Source organism: Limanda limanda, chromosome 15 (genome assembly GCF_963576545.1).
Source record: "Limanda limanda chromosome 15, fLimLim1.1, whole genome shotgun sequence".
NCBI classification, from domain to species: Eukaryota; Metazoa; Chordata; class Actinopteri; order Pleuronectiformes; family Pleuronectidae; genus Limanda; species Limanda limanda.
In genome coordinates this window covers 23,074,476-23,101,095 of record NC_083650.1, presented here as the reverse complement: position 1 = coordinate 23,101,095, position 26,620 = coordinate 23,074,476, and the positions used below count along the sequence as shown (strand labels likewise).

The following is a 26,620-nucleotide window of genomic DNA, read 5'->3' as shown; positions in this document are numbered from 1 at the left end:
TGCTCAGCGTTTAATTTGCGTAGTTTTTTTTTTTTTTTCAAAATTCCCAAGCTTAACTTCCCATGGAAAGTTTCCCGAAAGTTTCCGGAAATTTACCGGAAACTTTCCGTCTCTTTGCAACCCTTGATGAGACAGATTCAAACTCTATAAACTAAAATTAAAAAGAGGTGATGTCAGTCCATCTGATGGTGATTCTGTCAGTCCACGGCCAAAATATTGATCATTAACTCACAGACGTTCAAGAGGAATTAATCTTTTTGTCTTTGGCGAAATGTTAATTTTCATCCAGCCTCATCAACAGGTCAAGATTTCCATTTCTTCATCATCATAACACAGTCTGAAGTCGTGTGCTCATGACTGAAGTCCTGTGGGGTAATTAGGGCCGAAGGTGAAGCTGTGTAGAAGATGAATGGATATTTAGAGACCGAGGCTACATCACTTTTATTACTTAGTCCCAAAAACTGAAACTTTTAGAAACACTGTTGATCTTGTTTTAGTTTGAAAACTTTGTAATAGAAACATATTAATACACCTTTGCCTCCTGATTGGTTCTTATCAGTCACGACTCTGCTACCATTGGTTAATGCAAAATGTTTCTAACATTTACTGTCAGTATAGTTACACCTCCTTACTTCTTCTGTAGAACTTTACAACTCCAGCACGACTCAGTTTACTGAAAGTGGACAAGTCCTCACATATCTCAGCACTTGTTTCCCTGTTTTCTCATCGAACGCCATAAAACCGTCGCCTCTCTCGTTATTTTCCTCGTTTCCTGCTCTTCATCGTTTCCTCCTCCTCCTCTTCTCCGGAAGCCGTTTGTTTGTCGTTCTTCTCCTTCGCCTCCTCTGCTCCTGTGTGTGTGAAGGATTCTCCCTGGCCACGCCCCTTCCTCCTCCTCCTATACGTGTGTTGATGCATGTGTATTCTGATCAGGAGTCAAAGGGGTGACTTTGTAATTATGTTCATTTTAATTGGCTGTGCTATCACCCCTCTCATCACTTTGGAGCCCACGCTGCACTGGACAATGGCAGTCTGTAGTGTGGGGGGGGGGGATACACACACACAGACACACACACAGACAGACACACACACACACAACGTCAGCCTCTTCACCTGCAGAACATAATTCCTAATGTGGCCCTTTAATGAGTTTTCCCTGCCCAGGCTTAGATTAATTGATAAATAGTGGCGTTATCGTCTCAGCTGATCTCTGAATCCATTGCACCACTAATTTGTTTGTTGAAGATGACAGTTAAAGGAGATTAATACGGTATAGATTGAGAGACACCCCCCCCCCCCTTTCTCTTGCTCCTTGGCTTCCTTTCTCCTAAAGCTTATTTATTCATCAGAGGAAGATGAGGAGGTGGAGGAGGAAGAGTGGAAGGACGGGTTCGTTTCTCTTTTGGGTTCTTTTAAAACCTGATTTGTTTTTTACAAAGCTTATAAGTTAAAGTTTCATATACATGATCATTTAACATCACAACATTCAACAGATTAGTTAATGACACATGTTGCACTGACAGGTGCCTGAGAAGTTATGTTTCACTCCTTTCATTGGTTTGTTTATCGGCAGGATTACACAAAAAGTTTGTGGACGGATGGGACATGGAAATAAATCATGTATCCTGATGAAAATAATCAGGCATATGTCTGGGAATGATATCTAAGAGTGTGTGTGATTTGGTTGACCTTGATTGGAGTGAAGGGACAGTTTGACCTTGGTGGAGTTGTGCGTTATACTCAGTAAAATTACTTGAGCCACAAAGCCGTTTCATCCCTGAAGCAAAAAACAGTTTTTATTGTGTTAATAGGATTAAGACGTCCCACATGAGGTGTGGATGAATACATAGAAAAGCAATCCCCTCTTCTAGTGCCATGCTAGATTAAAGAGTGGCTGCTTTTTGAAAACACAATATCTGACATTGATATTTAAAAGTTTGTCCCATCTCTCTCTTTCTTTCTGAAGAGCTGGGACCAGGATCCTTGTTCAGTAGATCATCTCCAGTTGAAACACACTTGTCTCTTCTCTGTGTTTCTAATAATCTCAATCATCTGTGTGCTCTCTTGTTATTCATCAGCTGACATTAATTAATGAGCACTCATCAGCTGATTTATTGTTCCAGCTCTGAGTGGCTGATAGAAGCCTGAAGTATTAATTGTAACTCATGACAACCTCTACATCTGAGCTAAAAAAGAACAAGCATTCAGCGTTTTACGAGTGTGACGCAGCCACAAAGATCAGGGTTCCTACGGTCATGGAAAACCTGGAATAGTCATGGAATTGTAAAATGTGTATTTCCAGACCTGGAAAAGTCCTGGAAAAAAATAAAATCCCAAAAGTTTTGGAAAAGTCAGGGAAATTTGTTATATTCATATTTTCATGTCGTTCATTTACGCTGAGTTTTAAATAATTCATATGCTTTTAAAGAAATACGCTCAAAATATAAGCAGGCATACGCTCTCAAACTAACTGAGTTAGTATGTGAGCGTATGCGTAAGGTATACTGTATGCCTTAGAATTCTCATTGCTAGTTTAAATACTACATTTTGTCACGTTCTTATGTATACACCGGGATTTCACAAAACATTTGGACATGGAAATTTGGTTTAAAGTTGTTGAAAAGTCATGGAAATCCATTGGTCAAAATGTGTATGAACCCTGAAAGATACAAGTGGACAAAACAGGCTTAAAATGAATTATTAAAAAAGATGGTTGAGATCTTTTTATGAGAAATGGATGATGAGGAGGAGGAATTCAACCTACAGGAGGAAGATGGAGCTGGATATCGGCTCTTAACCAACCTACCCCCCCCCCCCCCCCCCCCCCAATCCCAGCTACCCACCCTGCATGTTATTTATTTGTCTCTTCCTCTCAGCCACAGCTCATTTGCCGAGGCGTGAGTGTGGGTAATGCTGCTGCTGCCGTTTCCATGACAAGCTAAAGCCAGCGCTTACACCGCATTATGCCCCGGTGTTACACGTCAGGCGGGGGGCGGGGGGGCACCGTGCACGCTGGCACACCCGCTCCTTTTGTCTGCTGCCTCCTCCAAACTCTGTTATTTCATGATGTTTTGTTTTTTTTCTTATTTCTCAGTGAATCGTTTTTTTTTAAAACTACAGTTTCCAGCCTTGTGAGTCCTCTGTTGTTCGGCTGTTTTGCACGGTTTTGCCTTTGGAGCCGAATTGGGCCTTGGAAGCAAAACCGTCCTGGAAAAGAAAACCGCCTTTTTCCCCAGTTTTTGCATTTTACATCTCGGTGGCCAAACTGCTGAAAGGCCGCTCTGTCTTGGCCTGCAGGTCCGTTGCTACATGGGAAGCATATCTGCTCCACCCCCCCCTCACCCTCATCACCATAAGATTCACCAATATTTTAATTTACCGATCACTTGCTCTGTACACTCTGGCACTTTTTTTTAAAACTGTGCAATTTCATTTTATTTGACCGTTTTGTATAAAGTTCTCACACGCTCACTATCTCTGTTTATTTATTGACCAAAAACACTTTTTGATTTATTACTATATTGCAAAAGAAGTTTGCTGCACTGACCTGACGTCACAACTTCTCCACATGTTTCATCATGCTTCATGTATTTACATAATTTCCTACTGTTTTGAGAGATTACATTAAGCCACGGTTAAAACAAATTGTTTAAAGCGTACATTTGAATTTGATTTGTCGTAGCAGCCGAGTGCCTTGCTCAAAGGAAGCCGGTTCGGATGTCCAATATTCAACCTCGCTTCAACCAGCTCTCCGGTGCTCAGGGTTATCTCCGTCTCTTCACCTGCTCACACACATCAAACAAAAGCCCGACTTCACTAAACTGTGTCTTCACACACACACACACACACACACACACACACACACACAGACACACACACACACACACACACACACACACATGTACACACACACTTCCTGTCTCAGCTCTCCGGGCGCAGCCCCCTTCTCGGCGTGATTACAACAGTAATGTGATATTTCCTTTGTATGTTAATGTGTATTATTTTTCACGCTACATTCGCTCCCCCTCTCCTGATCCAGCCTTCTGCCCCCCCCACCCCACCACCACCCTCACCGCACATCCCCACCTTCCCTATTGTTCCATCCACTCCACGTCTCCATTTACATAATTGAACTTTTGATTGGACTTCGCTGCCTCCCCCCCACCCACCCCCCCGCTCTCATGCAGGCAGCGTTTTGAAAATCCAAAGCGTAATTTCATGGGTAAGATGACGCAAGGCGATCATCCCCCTTTCTTTTTTTTTTTTCCCACCCAGTTATTTTCTAATGTGAAGACGTCGGACACAGATTAAACAAACTGCTTGTTTTGATTGAAGGTACAATTAAATAATTGAGCGTGTTGGCAGTTGGAGCCCGGCCAATCAGAGGAGAGGGTTTCCAGGAGCAGGATGGACAGGCCACTTAAGTGCACTAACCTTTATCCTCTTAAATATAAACAGGAATTAATGCTTTTTTCAAGTGGGTCCTTGCTCGGCATCTTGACTCGGAGCTGATTGTTTCTCTGCGTCTGTCCACCTCTTCTAAACCGTGTTTATTCTCGGGTTAAATAATTCATCTTAACGGCAGATTATCCAAATCGCAGGAGCTGCAGATCTTTCTGTTGTGATTGTTACAACACACCATTGTAAATGAAGAATTGTGGTGTTAATATAAACTGGATTTAAAGATGGATGAGGCATCATCTCTTCCTCTCGCTATCCAGAAAGGAAACTGAAATATCTCCGGATGCAAACGCTGCCGTCTGCCGCCAATTATGTCATTTAGATTCAGAGTCTGCATAGAACTGATTGTGGTGTGGAGCCAGGTTATTGATCTCAGTCTCAGCTGTCAATCACGGCATTTAAACGCAGTTATATTGAATCAATTAAACAATTAATCCAGAATCATGAACACTTGAATAAAACATCAGTGTCATAAGAAGCAGCTCAAATGACAGAAACCATTTTTGAGCCAAAAATACACTGAACGTCCCGGTTTACAAATCATGTCTCGTACCACAATCTGTCAAAAATAATCCCAATATATTAATCTTAGATAATCCACAAAGTGTGTAGTTGAACCTGTAGTGTTTTCTTTCCATTCATTGTCGATACATTAGATCTTGAGTGATGCATATACAGTATCTTTGCATCTAGTCTGTAGGTAGACATCTGAAGTGAGTCTATGTATTTGTGTGCTTTGCTGTGTGTCTGTGTGTGTCAGTGTGTGTGTGTGTGTGTCTGTGTGTGTGTGTGTGTGTAGTTTTTTCTGTTCTTTTTTTGTGCCGTAGGCTCCTTGAGCGGATTACAAGTTTTAAAGAGTACGAGATTCAACACCTCCTCAAATCTGACACTCTGTGACACAGCTTTGAAGCCATGAAAGGGAGATTGGAGAGACAGGGAAGCTCTTTTCTCTTTTCTCTCCACAGAGTCGTGGGTTTATGTCATTGGGTTGAGGCCAGTTAAGTTTCCAGTGAAGCGTTACGCCCTCAAGTGAGAGACAAAGCTGCCACTTAAAGCTTTTGACTTGTATCTTTTTCGTGGCTCTGAAAAAAGGACGGTTTTAATGGCCTCTGTGCTCATAAGTCATTAAATAGTGTGTTATGCCATGTGGCTTTGTTTTCACGTTGTCCAAACTCATCACAGGGTGACCCAGTGATGGACTGTCCCTCAACGTCTCACTCCTCAGTCTACAAGTGTCCACACTGATCAACATTCCCTGGGTTAGGTCTAGTACTTTTCGTTTGCTGACCTCAATGTGAATATTGGTTTCCTACGCTAAGGCCCAACAGTCTCCTTATGAAATCACATTTAAATTCACTAGAGCCGGATTTTTATTTGGATTTGCACCATATTATTGATGTTTTCATCAAGATTTTAAGTTTTTATTCACAAAAGATTCACATTTTCTAAGTCAAAGAAAGTGAAAGAAAATTTCTGGATCTGCCCCAACATGTAATGTCTTCTTCCCCGACCTATATTTGTGTTAATTTGTCCTGTGGTTTTTGTGTTATCCTGCTAACTAACAAACAGATGCAGATCGTTAATTTTCTTTTTCCAATCTGTTAAATTACATTATTTTGTATTAACTTTATGTTTGAAAGCAAAAATAAATCAATTAAACGGATGTCCTCAAAATCATAAAGAAGTCACACTTTTCTGAAACATATTTTCTCCCATCAGTGAGAAACCAATTAGTTTAGAGAGTTTGAATCTTATACCTGTGCTAGTGTAGAGCTGCTGAAGTAGAACTGACAGTTTATACACTCACTGTAGATAATAGATGTTTGCTCAACCTCTCAACGTGTTCAACGACTTCCTCCCTCACTCAGAACAGTTGATTTTGGCATTTTACCAAAGTGTAAAACCAACAGTTTCCAACAGGACTGTTCCTGTACTGAAGACACTTGGCCTAGACCCCGGGGGGCAATATTTTTAATTTTCCATATCACGATTCATCAGCTTTACCCACAATTCCGTCCGAATCCCATTCCACTCGTCCAAAAAAAAAATCATATTGCTGACACCAAAAATCCTCCCATCAAGAACCCGTATGATTCCATTTCCAGGTTTCCTCCTCCTATCTTGTCATTCAGGCATTGTAGTGAGCTTAACCCCCCCCTCCCCTTCTTTCTTTTTCACATCCTTTTCCCTCCTTCCATTTTCTCTCCTTTCTCTGCCCTGTCGGATGGATGTTGTTGACACGGAGGCATCTTGAATAATGGAATCTCTTGTCAGTGGCTTGTATTTTCCGCCCGGGCTGTTAGGGGCCGAGGAAGAGGAAGAGGAAGACGAAGAGGGGAGGTTATGTGCCACTGATAGTAATGAAGGTTGCCTTTTCATTTTTAATATGGAATGTTTGTGGGCCGAGGCGATGCTCGCCGCTAATCCTCCCCCCGAGCCGAGCTAGCTACATGGCTGTGTCAGTGTTACACACACACACACACCCAGTGACATGCACACAGACAGATAAAAGACACGCACACACACACACACAACACATACATGTGCACACTCTCCTCCAGGCAAGACAGGAAACTATTTGATAAGTCAGGCTGCAATTCGGCTCTTCGTGAAAATGTAACTCCCGTGTTTGTGTCTTAAGGAAACGCAGCCGGTTCCTGTAGAAGCAGATATGATGTTTGTTCAATATGTGATGGATATGAAAAGCTCAGCGAGCGTAGAGTCGTTTGTGAACCTTTATCAGGACCGAGCATAATAGAACAGGACGGGTCAGCGATTGAGTCAAATGACATCAGCTTGTGATGAACGTGGGGTCACCGCGAGTCACGTGCTTCGAAAACCTGGTTTATCAGGAATGACCAGAATAATATTAACTCATATTTTAAAAATGCCGCCCCTGCTTCGTTAAACCGACATTTCCTAAGCGCCTCCATTTGATTAAGTTCTCTTTCTACACAGTGCGCTCACCTTCTGTCCTCATTAGTGTGTGAGTGTGTGTTTCTTTCTCTTTTGGAGGTGCCGTTATGTTTATTTGTTTGTCTCGTGTGTTTGTTTCCTGTTGTCTCTGACTCCTGCACCGAGATGGGTGGTTTGTTGTGTATGAGAGAGAGAGAGAAAGCCTTAAAGTATGTTGTTTTGTTTTTTTACCACAAGCTGTGTATGTGTGTGTGTGTGTCTGTGTGTGTGACTGTGTGAGTGTGTGTGATGCTGGCTGGGGTCTAGCGTCTGCGGCGCTGAAGTGTGCTGTGTGTCTAATTGCTTTAATAGCACCTGGTCTCTAATCCCAGGTAATTAGGGCGCTCAAATTAGACAGCTACTTTCAACCGTCACTTGAAAAAGCAGAAAGGGAAGGCCTGGAGGAACACCACTCCACACTGGAACTCTGTAAACACACACACACACACACACATTTTTAGTGACACATGCACACAAACTGTGGCAAAAGCAGGAGAAACAAGTTTAGTCCCATGTGCCTTTGTGGGGTATGTGTAGAGAAGTGTATCAATCTTTATCCCTCAGGTCTTTTAAGTCTGAATATCCACATTGTTAGAATAGTCACTATTATATATATATCTATAATTAGGTAAAGTGGACGTTTCCTCTTCACGTCCCCACACAGTGATTGACAGTGTTGTATAATTGCTGATGACTTCACGACTTTCTAAAAATATATATATATACATTTTTTCTTGTCTACTTTTTTCTTTCGATTGTTTGCCGGCACGCAGGCATTGTTGAGGACGCCTCAGACGTGTCTGGAGAAGCTGTGGGGAAAGGTTAAGGCCCTCTTTTAAAGATGAGCCGGAAATGTCAAGTGTCCGTCCCTCAGGCTCCCGCTAGCGTCTCCCTGTATTCCCTGCCACTGCCATCGGGGCCCGCATAACTCTCACACACTCTCACACACACACACAGACACACACACACACACACACACACTGGTACAAAGGTTAGGAGTCGCTGTTAGAGATGGCCTCCGGTCCCTTTCATCTGCTTCGGCCCTTGTGGCAGCTCGGCGGGCTCCAGGCTCCCGGTCACAGGTTAAACCACAACAATAGATGAGCAAGAGGAGAGAATTGTCCAGGTGCTTACCGGCTGCAGCAAACTTCCTCCTGCAGGTCGAGTAGTTCATGGCTTGCTGACACTAAAAACTTTATATTCCAATAAAATATGTCATCAGCAACCACACACAGATGATTGAATTCCACAGGAGAGAAATATTCAAAGTAGAGATTGCAATCAAACACCCGTGCAAAACCGGCTGCAGGTTTTCACATGCTCTGCAAAGAGGCGTCAAAACATAACTCTTAATTGTTTCCTCAAATTCAAAAGACAAATTTGTCCTACGTCAGGACTCCCTTCACTGTTTCCCTTTCCTGCAGTTGCACAAAGCAGCCAACAGAGGGGGTTGGTTGGCCACCACAGGCCTTGTTACTCACACTCAGGAAACCAGGCTGCAGAGAGGCGGCCTCCACTGTGTGTGTCTTAACAACTGGGTTAACTGGCTCTGGTGTTCAGTCGTTGTCAAACTAACATCTCTTTCATTCACGTCGCTCCTCTTCCAAAGGTTAAGTAAAGTTTTGGCTGTTTAACCATCTGGAGTCGAGCAGGGTGAACGTCGCCCGGCTGCGAACACGTTACCTCTGTTGTTCAAAGGAATATCCCACAATAAAGTACACAATCAAAACAGAGAAGACATGAAAGATGAAGGCTTGAAGTCTGTGTGTGTGTGTGTGTGTGTGTGTGCACAGTGCGGTGATATCAGGCCAAATCGAAGCCCATAAAATGTCTTAAACACAGATTGTATCTTTAAATCTCATCTCTTAAATATTCATTATTCCCCTTAAATGTCGACTAATTTTGTGTAACCGCATTAGAGCCTTTTAAAAAGTCCAATTAAGCTCAATCAAACTTAAACTTTGGTGTCATGTAATTAAGGAAACTGGTCCTATTAGTCACGCGCTAATGTTATTGTCTGGTACAATAGTAACACACACTCGGGTTTTGAACATATTTCACAGCCTTTTGATCTCGAGCCTTTGATGAATTTAATGAAATCACGCTGACATTTTGGTTCATTTCTCTCTCTCTCTCTAAAAATGATCTGAGAGAATTAACCCATATCTGTCGCCGCATAACCAGATTAGTGAGCGGCCGGCTGAATAATCAGAATAGCATTTGGTTCTGCCGGCCGTCAGAGGACGAGCAGCGCCGGCGTGCCACCGAGGATTTGTGGGATTTGGAGTGTGGGAGCGAGAGAGAGAGAGGGAGAGAGAGAGAGAGAGAGAGAGAGAGAGAGAGGCTCCTAATGGCGACGGCTTTCCACCCAGATAAGACTTCAAAGGGCGGAGCTAATTAATAATATGTTTACATTATCCACGGTCGTACCACGGCTTTATGAATGACCCTTGATGATGATGGTGCGTGTTCATGGAGTGACAGGGTGGTGTGTTGATTGGACGGGTGGATGCTGCTGAGTAAAAATCACTTTTGGACAATGACAACGTCAGAAATAGTGACAATAAAACGTACAAAATCTTTATTACAAATACAACTACATTATTCTTTTTTTGCAGTATCGATGTTTTTATACGTATGCTGTAAAAACCTACAGGATGTAATAGTTGTAATTTATTAAACAGGTATTTGAGCCCAACAGATTTATCGCATGGCTCATAAATATTGTCCAATTTCCCCCTTTAAAGATATTTGCCTTTGTTTGCTGAAATGCACCAATATTAACCTTTTTATTTTACAGAATAAAGAAAAGACGCCAGTTCTGTTTATATTTTACGCAAAAACATTTATTTTATTAATTCAAGTTCTACATGTCTGGTTTTGTTTGTGTTTTCTTTCTATTTCTAATTGGGTTCATGGTTAAACTGTAAAATATTAAGCTTTAACTAGCTGCTGGGTTCCAGGGGGCGCTGTTGAGCCATTTTGCCACGCCCATTTCCAAATACTCCAGAATACTGTCATTTTCACCACGTTCTGATAAACTGCAAAGTTTAGCAACTTTTTGAGCATGGGAAAGCCCTCCAAAAGCAAATTTAGGATAGCGACAATAATAATAATAATAATAATAATAATAATAATAATCCTTACAGATTCAATAGGGCCTCTCACCATTCGGTGCTCGGGCCCTAATTACAACTCTGTATCATAAAGGTTTGATAACAGAATCTTAGGAGTCGTTGGCAAAGTTTTTGTCAGATCTATCGGCTGAGGTATCCGTATTGAAAATGTTTCCCTGATATCTATAGGCACCAAAGATGAATAATTGTCAGTTCATTGATCGTCCTCCTCTCTCTCTCTCTCTCTCTCTCTCTCTCTCTCTCTGCCCGCAGCCCAGCCCGGTCCCGAGTCCGATCTTGGGCGGGAAGCCGAACGCCAGCCAGTCTCTGTTGGCCTGGTGCCGCGAGGTCACCAAGAACTACCGCGGGGTCAAGATCACCAACTTCACCACGTCCTGGAGGAACGGCCTGGCCTTCTGCGCCCTGCTGCACCACTTCAGACCCGACACAATGTAGGAGACACACACACAGACACACAAACACAAACACACAACAAGGTTTCTTTAACAATGTAATGGATTGAATTAGGACAAGCGAGTGGAAGCTTGGTGGAACCCTCATGGCAGAAGGAGGATTCTAAAGATCAAGGGCACAACTGGTGTATTTACATTAGATTAATAATCATCATAAATCATGTGACAGTTCACCTGTCATCGGTCCTGCCGGCGTGTTTGATCCAGATGACAGATGTGTCCACACTCACTATTAAATACAGAGTGGCATGTTTGCCAACAGCACCACTCTCTCCTCCTTGTGTGTGTGTGTGGTTGTAATTCTGAGTGTGTAGTGTGTGTGTGTGTGTGAGAGAGAGATTCCTTAAATGTTTAGTATTTACTTTGTGTAGCCATTAAAAAGTAGAGCCTATGGAAAACCTGCAGCACCATGGTGAAGAGCAGATCACTTATCACAACCCGGCTCTGTGTACGTGTGTGTACGTGTGTGTACGTGTGTGTATGTGTGTGTATGTGTGTGTACGTGTGTGTACGTGTGTGTGTGTTTATGCTTGTGTGCCTTTGCACTCCGGTGTGTTATTTTTACATATTTTCCACTCTATTGGTTCTGTTGATTGCACTGCTATGAAATTACATGTTACAGTTCTAATGCCATTACATGTGACGCATATTTAAACACACCTCCCTCTCTCTCCCTTCTCTCTCTCCCGACCCCCCCCCCCACTGTTCCTTCCAGAGACTACAAGTCGCTCAATCCTCAGGATATTAAAGAAAACAACAAAAAGGTAAGAGGCAGCCACCGCTGGGCCCTTCACACCACTTAGCCCCCCCCCCTCTCCAGTCCACGTCCACGTCTCCATTCGGCCTTATTTAGAGATCTGCCATTAATCCCTGGATGCAGATTGTGTATGTGTTGGTCTGACAGGGGAGGGGGGGACACACACAGGAAGGAATCACACTCACAATGTTGTATCGACAGTTTCCCTAACACGCGTGACCCCCTGCTGTGGTCACCTGGCAGAGGAGAGATATAGGATCTGAGCTCCGCCCCCTGCTGGGAGCTCACTAAACTGCTGTGTGTGTATAATAACAATATATTTATCCTGTGTTGATTATGTTTGTGTGTGTGTAGAAGCGTCTGCATGAGGAGGTCTGCACGTGTTTGCGTGTTCAAGTGTCGTTTTCTTTGGTTTTCCTGCTTCTTCCGTCCTCACTTTTACCAAGAGCTGAAGAAATATCAACACACACATGTTCTCACGACCTGAAACCTCCACTGAAGAAGAACCCATTCTCCTCATGAGACCAACGTACACTCACCTATATTCTTCCCCCGCCCTTGTGTTATCATATCTACACATTCACCGTTCCAGGCGCACACACTCCTTCCCTCTGGCTCTTTGTGGGCTCATTCACTTTTTTCCATACACACACACACACACACACATGGACAGTGCTGTTTCCCCCCCCACTTTGACTCTGTTGCTACACAATCATGCACACACACAGACACACAGGCGCCCGGCCCCCTCTCCGGCCCTGAGGGCGACACAGAACGATATGCGTCGGGTTCCTCCAGCTTGATTTCCTCTTCTCACACACACTCCGGCTCGGTGATAACCTCTGGTGGCCCTGTTAGGCATGAATGCTACCCTGTTGACAATAACCACAGTGGAGGGAAAAGGCAGCGACCCAATCCCATATCTGCTAACTGCCCCCCCCCAGGTGCTCGAGTAGCCCTGGAGAAATTGGTTAGATAGAAGTAATATGGGAATATGCCGTAGAAGGTGATAGCCGGTGAATAGCCGCAGCACAGAACCCGGTGTGCCGCGACTCGACTCCGTGTCCAGACCGGGCGCCGATGTACATGTGACCAAGCGAGTGTTTCCTCTGCAGTGAAGCTGTGAGACCATCTGCACTCAGAATCAGAATGAAGAAGATTGATGAAGATTGTTTTCATTAACAAACCATGAACACTGGAAAGTGTTTTCACTCCTGTTCATCCAGATTATATAAATTACTATAGACTGGATTTCCACAGATCCATAAACAGTCGGGCAGATCCGCACCACGGTGACACATCCAGGGTTTTAAAGTCTTTCTTTAACATTGCTAGTTTTAGATATTTTCATCAATTTCTCAGGGAATAAATCATCTGTATGGGGAAAAAAACATTATATTTTGGGTGATGATATTTCTAAGTGTGTGTAATTTCGTGCAGATTGATTGAATTTAAAAGAACTATTGGGAGTCGTGCTCCTCTGAGTTCCATTCTAGGTTGAGATGTGATTGTCATATTTCCCGTAGTGCTGATATCTGCAAATGAAGAAGATTGATGCAGATTGTTTTCATTTACAAACATCACACAGAGAAAACCATGAACACAGGAAGGTGTTTTCACTCCTGTCCATCCAGATTATATAAATTACTACACAATGGATTTCCACAGATCCATGAAGTGTCGTCCAGCAGATCCACACCACGGTGACAGATCCAGGGTTTTAAAGACTTTATTTTACATTGCTAGTTAGGTTGTTTTAGACATTTTCATCTAATAAATCATCTTAATGGGGAAAAAACAGTTATATCTGGGTGATGATATTTCTAAGTGTGTTGAATTTAGTGCAGATTGATTGAATTTAAAAGGACTATTGGGAGTCGTGCTCCTCTGAGTTCTATTCTAGGTTGAGATGTGATTGTCATATTTCCCCTAGTGCTGATATCTGCAAATGAAGAAGTTTGATGCAGATTGTTTTCATTAACACACATCACATCGAGAAAACCATGAACACAGGAAGGTGTTTTCACTCCTGTTCATCTAGATTATATAAATTACTATAGACTGGATTTCCAGAGATTCCATGAAGTGTCGGGCAGATTCGCACCACGGTGACACATCCAGGGGTTTAAAGTCGTTATTTTACATTGCTAGTTAGGTTGTTTTAGACATTTTCATCTATTTCCCAACGAATAAATCATCTGTATGGGGAAAAAAACGTTATATTTTGGGTGATGATATTTCTAAGTGTGTGTTATTTAGTGCAGATTGGTTGAATTTAAAAGGACTATTGGGACTCGTGCTCCTCTGAGTTCCATTCTAGGTTGAGATCTGATATTTCAGATATTTCCCGTAGTGCCGATATCTGCAAATGAAGAAGTTTGATGCAGATTGTTTTCATTGACACACATCACACAGAAGGTGTTTTCACTCCTGTTCATCTAGATTATATAAATTACTACAGACTGGATTTCCACAGATCCATGAAGTGTTGTCCAGCAGATCCGCACCTCGGTGACACATCCAGGGTTTTAAAGACTTTCTTTAACATTGCTACTTCGGTTGTTTTTAGACATTTTCATCAATTTCTCAGGGAATAAATCATCTCAATGGGAAAAAACGTTATATTTTGTGTGTGGACTTTAGTGCAGATTGATTGAATTTAAAAGGACTATTGGGAGTCGTGCTCCTCTTTCATCTCAAACTCATTCTAGTTTGAGATGGGATTGAATTTGATCTTGGTATATTTCCCGTAGTGCCACATATCAGATCCGCACCACGGTGACAGATCCATGGTTTTAAAGAACTTCTTTAACATTGCTAGTTTTAGACATTTTCATCAATTTCCCAGGGAATAAATCATCTTAATGGGAAAAAACTGTTATATCTGGGTGATGATATTTGTAAGTGTGTGGAATTTAGTGCAGATTGATTGCATTTAAAAGGACTAGTGGGAGTCTGAGTTCTATTCTAGGTTGAGATGTGATTTTCATATTTCCCGTAGTGCCACATATCTGCAAATGAATGATCCTGGAGGTTGTAGGTGATTGTGAAAGCTGAGCAAAGGGAAAGAGGCATCCTGCATGGTGTGGTGTCATGTAGCACCCTGAAGGTGTCCATGGTGCTGCCTGCAAACAACCAGAGGAGCCACTCACACCCGGCTCAGGTGAGGATCACACAGAGAAAACAGAAGAGGAATCAGATCGAGGAATGAAAGATGTAAAGAGAGTTTCTCCTGATCCAGTTGTTCACAGCTGCTTCATAAAGAGTCATAGGAACACACAGAATCTATTGAGTGGACGGCAGAAATGGAAATGTATAGAAACGAACGACAAGCATCTCTGCTTTTCATGGCTCGTTGATAGACATACCCCCCCCCCCCCCTCCTCCTTTCACAGTCTATCTGTGAGGAGTGATTGCAATGAGCCCAGACTGAGCTGCTGAATTATGACAGATAAGGACAATCAATATTTGGGGGGGGGGGGGGTGAGAAAAAAGGAAAAAAAGCCAGAGAAGTGAATATTTAGAGCAGATACAACCTTGATCTATTATCAATGGACACGTGTGTGTGTGTGTGTGTGTGTGTGTGTGTGTGTGTGTGTGTGTGTGTGTGTGTGTGTGTGTGTGTGTGTGTGTGTGTGGGTGTGGGTGTGTGTGTGGGTGTGGGTGTGTGTGTGTGTGTCGGCCTTTGGATAAACTCACACTTCATCTGTGGCTTTTGAGGAATCTGCATGATGAGAGCTGTGGTGTGTTATGACGGCGTGTGTGTGAGTGTGTGTTGTGTCTGGGTGTGTCTGGTGTGTGTGTGTGTCTGGGGGTGTGTGTGTGTGTCTGTGTGTGTAATGAGGCCAAGGAGAAGTCATTTGTCATGCCATCTGATAGTGTAGCACCAAGCACCGGGCTAAAGCACCAGGAGCACAGCCGGGAGGGGGCCGGGCTGGGGGGGGGTGGGGGTGCAGATGATTGACAGCGATAGATAGCTGTCAGTCACAGAGAGGGAGTGGGGGGGGCGCGGCCCGGGGCAGGCGACCGTCACATTTAGTCCAGACCAAAAGCTTTGTCATTTTCTAAATACAGTTTACGAGATTCACTCCGGACAGGAAGTTGATCCGTCTGAAATACTGGAGATGAAGTTTATTGATGAGCTTCTTTCAGATTGTTATTGACCAAAGATCAGGGTCATAACATAAAATCTTTATCGTGTATAATAATATTTCTTGATAAGAATATATGTCATGATATTGGATTTGTTTCTAGAATCACACACAAGCTGCTTCAGCTGCTGATATTCAAGTCAAGTTTCGAGAACTTTTCCTGCACTCAGATTTAAACATCCTGCTCCACCAGACTCCTCCCCTTTGCCTGATTGTTGCATAAACGTTCCTGGTGTTGTGCGTTGGTCAAACGTGAAACTCCAGAAAATGTTAGTTTCCAATTATCGTAAGAAGAAACGTTTGCCAACAACTTCAGTGTTTCTCCATTTTAGAAAATGAAAGTTCATATTTTTTCGAGCCATTTTTTAAATGATGCTTTCAGTGCGAGCCAGCAGCCGGAGAAGTCACAACATTTTGAGAGAGGACTCACACATTGTTGTGTTTCCTGTTGTTACCTGTGATCTGCTGGACCGGATCCATCACACTAACACACACAAGCTGCTTAAGCTACTGGTATTCAAGTCAAGTTTCCAGAACTTTTCCTGAACCAACATTTAAACATCCTGCTTCCTGCTGCTCCACCAGACTCCTCCCCTTTGCCTGATTGTTCCAGAAACGTTCCTGGTGTTGTGCGTTGGTCAAACGTGAAACTCCAGAAAATGTTAGTTTCCAATTATCTGGAGTTCAGCGATTCAATTAATTGCAGAAACCACTTTTTGCTCGTGAGGAGAAACGTTTGCCAACAACTTCAGTGTTTCTCCATTTTAGAAAGTGAAAGTTCATATTTTTTCGAGCCATTTTTTAAATGATGCTTTCAGTGAGAGCCAGCAGCCGGAGAAGTCACAACATTTTGTGGGCCGACTCACACATTGTTGTGTTGTCTGTTGTTACCTGTGATTCACACTAACACACACGAGCTGCAGGAGAAGATCTAGAAAAGAATAAACATGACACTGAGGTCAAGAAGACTGTCGCACATGTCAAGACTCACGTCGGCCCTGAAACAAAACCCAGCTCCAGAGTCTCCCTCCCTCCCTCCCCCCCCCGGCCCCCCTCACACAGCTCTCACTTTCTCCCACTCGCTCTTTTCTCTCTCTCTCATTCTTTCTTTCTGTCCCCATTGAGCGGTGGAGTTGTCGCTCTCTTTCACTCGTCCTCCGGGTGAGAGGAGAACAATGGACGCACACTTTGGTTCCCTGAATACGTGTTAGAAACCCAATCAGGCTCTCTTATTCCCCCGTATTCTTTCTCTTTCTTTTCGGTCTTTCTTTTCCCTCTCACACTCCTTTTCTGCCATGCAATGGAGAGAGAGAGAGAGGGGGGGGGGGCGGGATGGCTGTAAAGGCAAACTCGTCTCCGCTCTCTTTTCTCTTTTCTCCGCCGTCACCTCTTTCTTCCTGCCTTGTCTTTTGCGAGTACAAACACACACACACGCACACTAACATACACCTCGTTCCCCTGTGCGAGTATAGATGTCCCCGCCCCCCCCCCCCCATTGTTACCCGCTCCATCCGGAGAAAGGGACAAAGCGGTCGAGAGTGGAAAAAGATTTCTCTCAACAAAAGACGACATAATTGATTGTAAATGGAGAAATATTACACAGTTAAAAGCACTTCCTCCTTATTCTCCATTTCCTCCCTCAGCGTTCTCAGGTTCCCGGCTCTCGGTCTCCGTTGATGAAATGAGATTAACTACATGACTCAGTGTTTAAACCTGGTTCTTTCTCCTGAGCTGTGGCTGAACTCCTCCTTCCCTAACACTACATAATGAACACTCGGCTCTGTGTCAAGTGATAAATTGAGATTTCAAACCCTTCTGACCGACTGATCTACACTGATTTATATATTATTCATGACGTATGACTTTACACCACCACCTTAATAGTAATCCTGCTGTAATCACCTCACAGCTTAATTGAAAAAGAACTGGAAAAACATTTAAACTCTCTACATTTACAAGTTGAATGGAACTTGGTAAAGTTCAGACCTAGAACCAAACAGCCGTATTGTCAGAATCAGAATCAGAATTCTTTTAATTGCTAAGTATATTTGCACATACAGGAAATTGCCTCGGTGTGGTTGGTGCACTGACATTAAACAACAATATATATATATACAAAGATATATAAAACAATATAAAACAAAACAATATATACAGTAAGAGAGTTATGGGCAAAGTGCTAAGGTGACCGGGGAGTTCAACCTGTAGAGTCCACACAAATATTCATTAACAAGGAAAACAGCTGTGTGTGTGTGTGTTGTTGTGTGTAAAAGTAACTCTGGTGACTTGTCAGCTGAGGTTAATCTAAGTTAACCTCTTAGTAAACTGAACAGTTGCATATATTGGGAATTGCCACTGTACATAAAAACAAAACAACAATATACTGGACCCATGCTAGAATTCAAGGTGTTCTCTCGTGGCCCATCCTTCCAAAATTCATAAAAATTTGTTCACTACTTTTTCATAAACCTGCTGACAAACAAACAAAGCAGCAAACGAATAAGGGTGAAAACATAACCTCCTTAGCAGAGGGTAATTAAGTGAGATCCTTATATTTAAAAAAATCACATCTTCCCTCTTTCAATCCTGAATTTCACCCTGTTTTTGAGTTTGTCCTCTCGGAAAAACGATAAAACCCATGTTCCCCTCTGACAGCACATAATACCAGCTTAGTCTTTTGTAGCCGAACTCGTCGCTTTAAGTTCAGTCGCTCAATTAAAATGGCGGAAAGGGAAATATCGCCCACGAGAGACCGTGACTCGAGACAGTAGCTTCACCAGCTCCCACATCTGATGGATGAATGCAAAGCAGCGACTTAATGAAAAAATCATACATCCTCAATAGACCCCGTCCCTGGATAAATAACAACATATCTTCAAAACAATCCCTGGATAAATAAAAGTTGAGGAACACAGGGGGGGGTGGTGTTTGGAAGTCAGCGAGGGAGACGGAGAGAAAGAGGCGGAGCTTGATGGACTGGAGATATCTGCCGAGGGAGTGAAACACACGAGCTCAGCAACAGGTTGGAATGTGATCAACACTATCAAGCAGGCCAGATACAAGCTGTGATACCAGGGAGAGATGTGTGTGTGTGTGTGTGTGTGTGTGTGTGTGTGTGTGTGTGTGCTTGTGTGTGTGTGTGTGTGTGTGTGTGTGTGTGTGTGCGCCGCTAATCTATTTATTTACCTGTCATTGGCTGCGATAATAGTTTTCATCCCTTCTCTCTCTCTCTCTCTCTGTCTCTCTCAGTCGATCTGCTGATGGGGGATTGGGTTCCGTGTGTCGCTTGATAATCAAACCTGTATTTTCTCATCAAACTCTAATCAGACCAATTACACGCGTGATGGAGAGCGTGGGCGGGTTGATGCGGGGGGGGCGATAAGCACGCACACACACACACACACACACACACACACTTTGGGATTAAGCGCTCTGTCTTGGGGTATCTGCGTCTCTTATCGGGGACAACCATCCCTGACATGACCTGTCAGCAGTCACGCCAAAAGGTGTCTCACACACACAGACACACACAGACAGACACACACAGACACACACGTGAACCCCTACACTCGTCCGTGCAACACACCGAGCACCAAACACAACCAGACAACATCCTGTGTCCTCTCTATAAAGCAGCATATTCAGATTTGCTTTCCTTTATTCGATGGATCTATAATTGTGTTACCTTTTGTGTCTTGATTTTTTTGTTGTCACGCAGGCGTACGATGTGTTTGCGAACCTGGGCATCTCCCGCCTGCTGGAGCCGTCGGACATGGTGCTGCTGGCCATTCCCGACAAGCTGACGGTGATGACCTACCTGTACCAGATCCGCGCCCACTTCTCGGGGGAGGAGCTGAACGTGGTGCAGATCGAGGCCAACAGCAACCGCAGCACCTACAAGGTGGGCGACTTCGAGACCGACACCAACGCCTCCATCGGTCAGGACAAGTTTTACGCCGAGCTCAGCGAAGTGCAGCCGCGCCCGGCCTCCTCCGAGCCGCCGGGGTCGGCCGGCGGCGGCGGCTCCGCCTCCGAGTCCAACGGCACCAAAGCTGCAGAGGAGGAAGAAGCAGCGGAGCCGGGTTGGAAGGCTGGCGGAGCCGCGGTGTCGGCCAGCTCGCCACCAGCAGGTCGTCAGGAGTCGTCACCTCCGGTCCCATCACCACGCACAGTATTACCCACCGCCGCCACAGGCTCCACCCACGCCACGGCGCCCGGCTCGGAGGACCGGGGCCAGCTGCTCAAAGCAAACACTTTAGACTTTAGTGAGCTACCGCAGAGGGTGGAGAGGGAGGTGGAGAAGGAGCGACAGCAGAAGGAGGTGGGAGAGGAGGTGAGACAGGAGGGAGGGGCTGAGCCGGCGTCTCCCACCAGGAGAGGGGTCCCCTCCTCACCCCCCCACCAGAAACTGGGCTTCTCCTACAACAGGGACGCCGACCTCATCAAGAAGAAGAGGGCCAGCCTGCGCCACTCCGAGTCTGAGCCCGCCTCAGACACCTGCCCCCCCGCCGCCGCCGCCAACCACACAGACACGCCTCCAAAACAGGTAAACCCCCCCCGAGCAGTAACAACTCTACAGTGAAGATGCAGATGTTGTCATTTCACAAGCACATGAAAAATACGAAGATGTCGTCCTCAAATCACATTATGCCTCTTACAAAGATTGACAAAGGAAATGTAGAAATATCAAAAAATATAATGAAGTATATGATAAAATACAGGTACATGTTCAACCTGTGGGAAACACTTTACTGTAGCTGTGACCTTACATTTATCTTAAAAAGAAGTTGTTGATTTCCAGTGTTTTGAATATTCACAAACAAGTCCTTGAGAGGTTTGTAAGAAATGAATCAAACTACCTCACGTGTAATAATATTCCTGCACCTGAAACACCCGAACAGCAACAAGTCACTGAACAGTCAAGATAAAGAATTTGAAAACACGAAAATGTCGTCCTCAAATCACATTATGACTCTTACAAAGATTGACAAAGGAAATATAGAAATATCTTAACATATATTGAACTATATGATAAAATACAGGTACATGTTCAACCTGTGGGAAAAACTATACTGAAGCTGTGACCTTATATTTATCTTAAAAATAAGTTGTTGATTTCCAGTGTTTTGAATATTCACAAACAAGTCCTTTAAAGGTTTGTAAGAAATGAATCAAATAATTTTCCTGCACCTGAAACAACCTCTGTGATGTGGACTCATCCTAAGTCGAGTATTAAGATTCCAGCAGCGTCTTCCTGTGAACACCAGCCTGTCTCCTAAATGGATTGTTCAGGTTTTTTTGTCCACCCGGCTCTGATTGAAACTTCCACAGTTCCATCCGTCATAAGACACGCCTCCCAAACAGGTTAACAGACCAAACAGTAACAACTCTGAACAGTCAAGATGCAGATGTTGTCATTTCACAAGCATATAGTGAAAACACGAAGATGTCGTCCTCAAATCACATTATGCCTTATAAAGATTGACAAAGGAAATGTAGAAATATCTTAACATATATTGAACTTAGGGCTGGGCAAGTTAACTCGTTTTAATCGAGTTAACTCAAGTGATAAGTTAACTCGATTGTTTATCCGCCAATTATTTTCTTTTTTCCTGTTCTGCAGCAGTCAGCAACAGACTTTCACAAAATAAAAGCCTGACTTTCACAATAAAACAATAAATAATCAAACCTGAGTTAATGCGAGATAAAATAATTAATTGAGTTAACTCATCACTTGAGTTAACTCGATTAGTACGAGTTAACTTGCCCAGCCCTAGTTGAACTATATGATAAAGTACAGGTACATGTTCAACCTGTTGGAAACACTAAACTGAAGCTGTGACCTTACATTTATCTTAAATAGAAGTTCTTGATTTCATCGTTCCTCCAGTGTTTTGAATATTCACGAACAAGTCCTTTAGAGGTTTGTAAGAAATTAATCAAACTACCTCACGTGTAATAATATTCCTGCACCTGAAACAACCTCTGTGATGTGGACTCATCCTAAGTCGAGTATTAAGATTCCAGCAGCGTCTTCCTGTGAACACCAGCCTGTCTCCTAAATGGATTGTTCAGGTTTTTTTTATCCACCCGGCTGTGATTGAAACTTCCACAGTTCCATCCGTCATAAGACAGAAGCTGCGGTGAACACTCATTCCCCCCCCGGCGCTCGCTAAGCTTCCAATCCCGACCTCGGTGACGCCGCTGCCGAGATGACCGAAGCGAACGTCTCCCGTTCTGCATTAGATGTTGTCGTCACCTGTCTCTTTGCCGAGCCCCGGACGCACCGGGGCCGGGCCGTGAACCTGTGGCGACTGCAGACGGACGCCGGGAGAACCCCCTGCTTTGACATTTCATTATATTTTTCATTATATTTCTCATCCCTTCAGTTGATGGCAGTCGGCGCCGTGCTCGCTCAGGCGTGGCGCCGCTCTGCGCCGAGCACGCCTCCTCTCTCACTGCGTGCTCGTGTGTGCACACACACACACACTCGGAGACAAACACACTCTGCATCGCATCGCTGCTGTGTTGGTTCACCGCAGATTACAGCTTCCTGTTTACAAGTCAAAAGGTCACGGGGCAGGCGGCGGCCCGCGGGGGGGGTTATGACAGCTATGACACCCTGTTTTGATCTGCTCTTATCTGGTTAGCGGGGGGGCGCCTCGGCTGCACCCGGGCCAGGTTCGACTTGTTGAAAGGATAAACATGTTTTAGTCTTATTAACAGCTTGACTGTAATATTCCTCCGTCTAATCCAAATGTAAAAGCTCTGTTTGCTCTTCTTCATATCACAGCCGGGATTAACCTGCAGATAAAACTCTGAGCCGGGTTTGATTTATTATTTTTTTCTTGCTCTCTCGTCAAAGCCGTCACTCTCCACACCACCGGGCCCAGTTAGTACACCGGGCTATAATGTACGGCTGTAGGTTCTGTATATATCCTCCTGCTTGGATGTATCTACCACTCTCTGCATACTGAAAGGGAAACATTTCAATATATATCAATTTATGTGATATATCAATCGTTTAAGCATCACAGAGTCAGTTTATTTGTGAAGAATCTCCCATAAAAGCAACATTATCAAGTGGAACCTTTGACATTTGCCTGAATACCTGTGATTAATGTTGTGTTTTCTGTTGTAAAGGAGCCGACGCCTGCAGCTGTGTCAAGTCCTCCGGCTGAGAAGGTCAGTGAAGTCTTAAAGATGCTGTTGCGTTAACAATATGTTTTATATCCTTTAAAAGAAAGTTTACAACAACTTGTAGAGCTCATCAAAGTCCGTTTTAATTACTTGTATCACTTTAGTACGTCTACACTTTACTCTACATAAACTCATGCTGCTATACGTGCTGTACGTGAATCTGTTTGTTTACTTAGAATTAGGAAATGTCTTGTTGTCTTCTCCGTTGTGTCTCTGCACTTTATGTTTCACCGTGGGAGAGAGTGGGAAACGATACATCGATTTCTTTAACCAGGGTTCGTACGGTCATGGAAAACCTGGAAAAGTCATGGAATTTTAAAATGTGTTTTTCCAGACCTGGAAAAGTCATGGAAAAAAATAACCTCCCAAAAGTTTTGGAAAAGTCATGGAAATTCGTTATATTCATATTTTCATGTCGTTCATTTTAGGGATGGGCATAATTAATAGACGATCGATTAAGACAATTTAATCCAATGCCCATCCCTAGTTCATTTACGCTGAGTTTTAAATAATTCATATGCTTTTAAAGAAATACGCTCAAAATATAGGCAGGCATACTTGGGTTTGTGTCATTTAAGGTTTACTGTATGCCTTGGAATTCTCATTGTTAGTTACTACATTTTGTCACTTTTTCATGTATACACCGAGATTTCACAAAATGTTCGGTCATGGAAATTTGGTTTAAAGTTATTGAAAAGTCATGGACAAGTCATGGAAATCCATTGGTCGAAATGTGTATGAACCCTGTTTATATGTCTGTACATGTAAAGTAATTGACATATAAAGCTTCTATACTATACTTTACTAAAGGAACTGAACTCTTCCTATTTCCGTTTATCGTCTCCTGAGTGTTTTATCTGATCCTGTTTTGTTCTTCTCCTCCTCACAGAAGGTTCTCTCTCGTCAGGAGGAGCTGAAGGAGAGAGCCCGCCTCCTCCTGGAACAGGCTCGCCGGGACGCCGCCTCGAAGGCCGGCAACAAGAACGCTCCCAGCACCGCCGTGACCTCACTGACCAGGACCACGACCGTCTGTGATGTAAGTCAAAGTAGTGTGTGTGTGTAGATGTGTGTGTAGATGTGTGTGTGTGTGTATGAATTCATAGTCTTTAGAATGATCCTGTCTGTTTGAAACACTACAAACAGATCAGGTTGGTTTTGAGCCCAGTGTGGATCCGCCTGGTTCCTCTTTGGTTCCTGAGGGCGGGCCAGGTCTGTCTGATTTAGATGAAGCCCCGCCCCCTTCCGGCCTCTTGTCTCCGTGCACTGGAGAGAGCAGCCTCACCTGTGTGTGCAGGAGCAGCTCCTACAGTGTCCACCCGGCCTCCTCAACACCCTCATGTCCCTTCCACAGTTGTGTACTTGCTGCTCTCTACACTTGCAGCTCTCTGGAGAAGCCTTTTCCAAACTGTCTCATCCTCCGTCGGCCCACTGTGGTAAATCCATCATGAGGAGGCTCTGAGAGCGAGAGACTTCCTCTTATTAACTCCTGCTGAGACTCTCTCATGGAAGGCTGAACGTGTCAGTGAGAGAAACTGAAACCTGGACGGACTCCTCCAGCCTCTCCCTCTTCTCTCCTCCAACACTTCCTCTCTCTCTCTCTCTCTCTCTGGTCATCTCTCTCTGGTTTTTAACGACATCCCGACAGAATGTGCTGCTCCCTCACTTTCCCCTGGAACACTAAAGTCAACGTTGTACACAAACACCTGTCAGCAGAAGTACATTGACGGTAAAGGAAGCGGGAGCGAGAGTCACTGTAGCGGAGCAAACTCGACTAGAGAAGACGCCGGTGAAATTGCCGTCTCTGAACCCGAGCACGCTCCACTGAACATAATATACTGGGGTGATGCAGGTGGGGGGGGGGGGGGGGCAGGCTGATGGACCTGGAGTTGCTCTGGGAAAGAGTCCCGGTCAAATCCTCACCGACGTTTTTCCCAAATGTCTCGGAGAAAAGGAAAAGAGGAAAAATCTGTCTTTTGAGAATTGTGACGACTTAGGGTAAAATGAAATAAATACCTTTAGGTAATGAAATATCTGAAAGGCAGCAGCCGCCTGCGCCTGCGTCTGCGCCTGCGTCTGGATCCTTCAAGAGAAATATGCCCTTGAATTAGATGCTTTTCAATGTGTGTGTGTGTGTGTGTTTGTTGTTTGTTTGTGTGTGTGTGTTCACGCCACAGCAACAACCCTTCCACCATAATCTAAGGGACTCGATGAGGACTGGTGGCTTTAAACGTCTTCAGAGGCAGAAAGCAAATTAAAAGAGGGTTTTTCAAAGCTGTTGCATCACAGATAGATATATATTTTCCTTTCCTCTTCTGTTCCTTGTGCTGCAGCAAGATGGCCGACTTCACTTAGATTAGCTCCTTAGACCCAGCCCTCTCTCTCTCCCTCTCTCTCTCTCTCTCTCTCGCCTCCTGATTTCCTTACTCATTTCCAAGGACAATTGGTTAATAACCCCCTCACACACACACACACACACACACGCACACACACACACACACACACACTTCTCCCATGCTTAAGGGACGGGGGGGGGGGGGTAAGAGGGAGATATTGAATTGTTTACACTTTTTTTAATAGAAGACATTGATCAAAGAAAGACGACTGGCCCCGAGGCCAACGTGCTGATAATTGTTAGTGATTCAGATTAGATTAGTTGATGTCTTGTTTTGATTAGTGTGAGTGTGTGTGTGTGTTAGTGTGTGTGTGTGTGTGTGTTAGTGTGTGTGTGTGTGTCTGCGTGCCCTATGTTATCAGCTGGAGAGGCCCAAGCCGTTCCCATTTAACTCTCTATCCGTCTAAGTAGGTGCTTTGCGGTTTAGCATGCATAAGGTATAATTTAATTCAATTAAAGCGGCCTGCATTCTTCCAGGGAAGTGGCTAATGTGCCGGTGATAGAATGATTCATGAATGGGGGTGGGGCTTAGTTTGCTGTTGTGGGGATGAAGCGTTAAAAGCACATATTAAATCAGATGTTAACTATAATCAATCAATGCTTTCAACTTTATTTGCTTAGGATCTGTCATTCAGGTTAGTGCTGTTCAAAAGGCTTCACAATGACAGACGACGTGGAAATAATATTAATTTAATAATATAAAATTTGTTTTTTAAAAAGCTATAAGAACAGAAAGCTGCGTCTCATGAGTAAATAGAGAATATAAACCCTTGATTGTCGTTGTATTGTACAAAACTACAATGAAATTAAGTATGAAGCAATCAAATAAAGATAAAAAGGAAATAATAAATATAAATTGCTGTAGTTTTCACTCTCCACAATGCACTGATCATCATAATATTAAAAGGTTAATTGATAATCATATTAATAATCCAAGGTCAGTGTTTAATCACTGGAAAGACGAGTTGAGTCCTAAACATAAATGTTGAAACTATTCAGATTCAGATTTGTGAAGCTGGTTTTCTACACTGCTCATGTTTGTACTGAGGGAAAAACAAGTGTGTGTGTGTGTGTGTGTGTGTGTGTGTGTGTGTGTGTGTGTGAGTGTGTGTTTG

General features: G+C 43.7%; 1 protein-coding gene across 1 annotated transcript in view; it reads left to right on the top strand.

Annotated features, from left to right (window-relative positions):
* Positions 1-26,620, top strand: part of ehbp1 (EH domain binding protein 1) — a 141,193-nt gene that overhangs the window by 56,009 nt on the left and 58,564 nt on the right. The window contains exons 11-15 of the mRNA XM_061087257.1: positions 10,806-10,984; positions 11,721-11,769; positions 19,632-20,459; positions 23,057-23,098; positions 24,003-24,149. Coding sequence (XP_060943240.1) covers positions 10,806-10,984; positions 11,721-11,769; positions 19,632-20,459; positions 23,057-23,098; positions 24,003-24,149 — 1,245 coding nt within the window. The remainder of the gene's footprint in view (positions 1-10,805; positions 10,985-11,720; positions 11,770-19,631; positions 20,460-23,056; positions 23,099-24,002; positions 24,150-26,620) is intronic.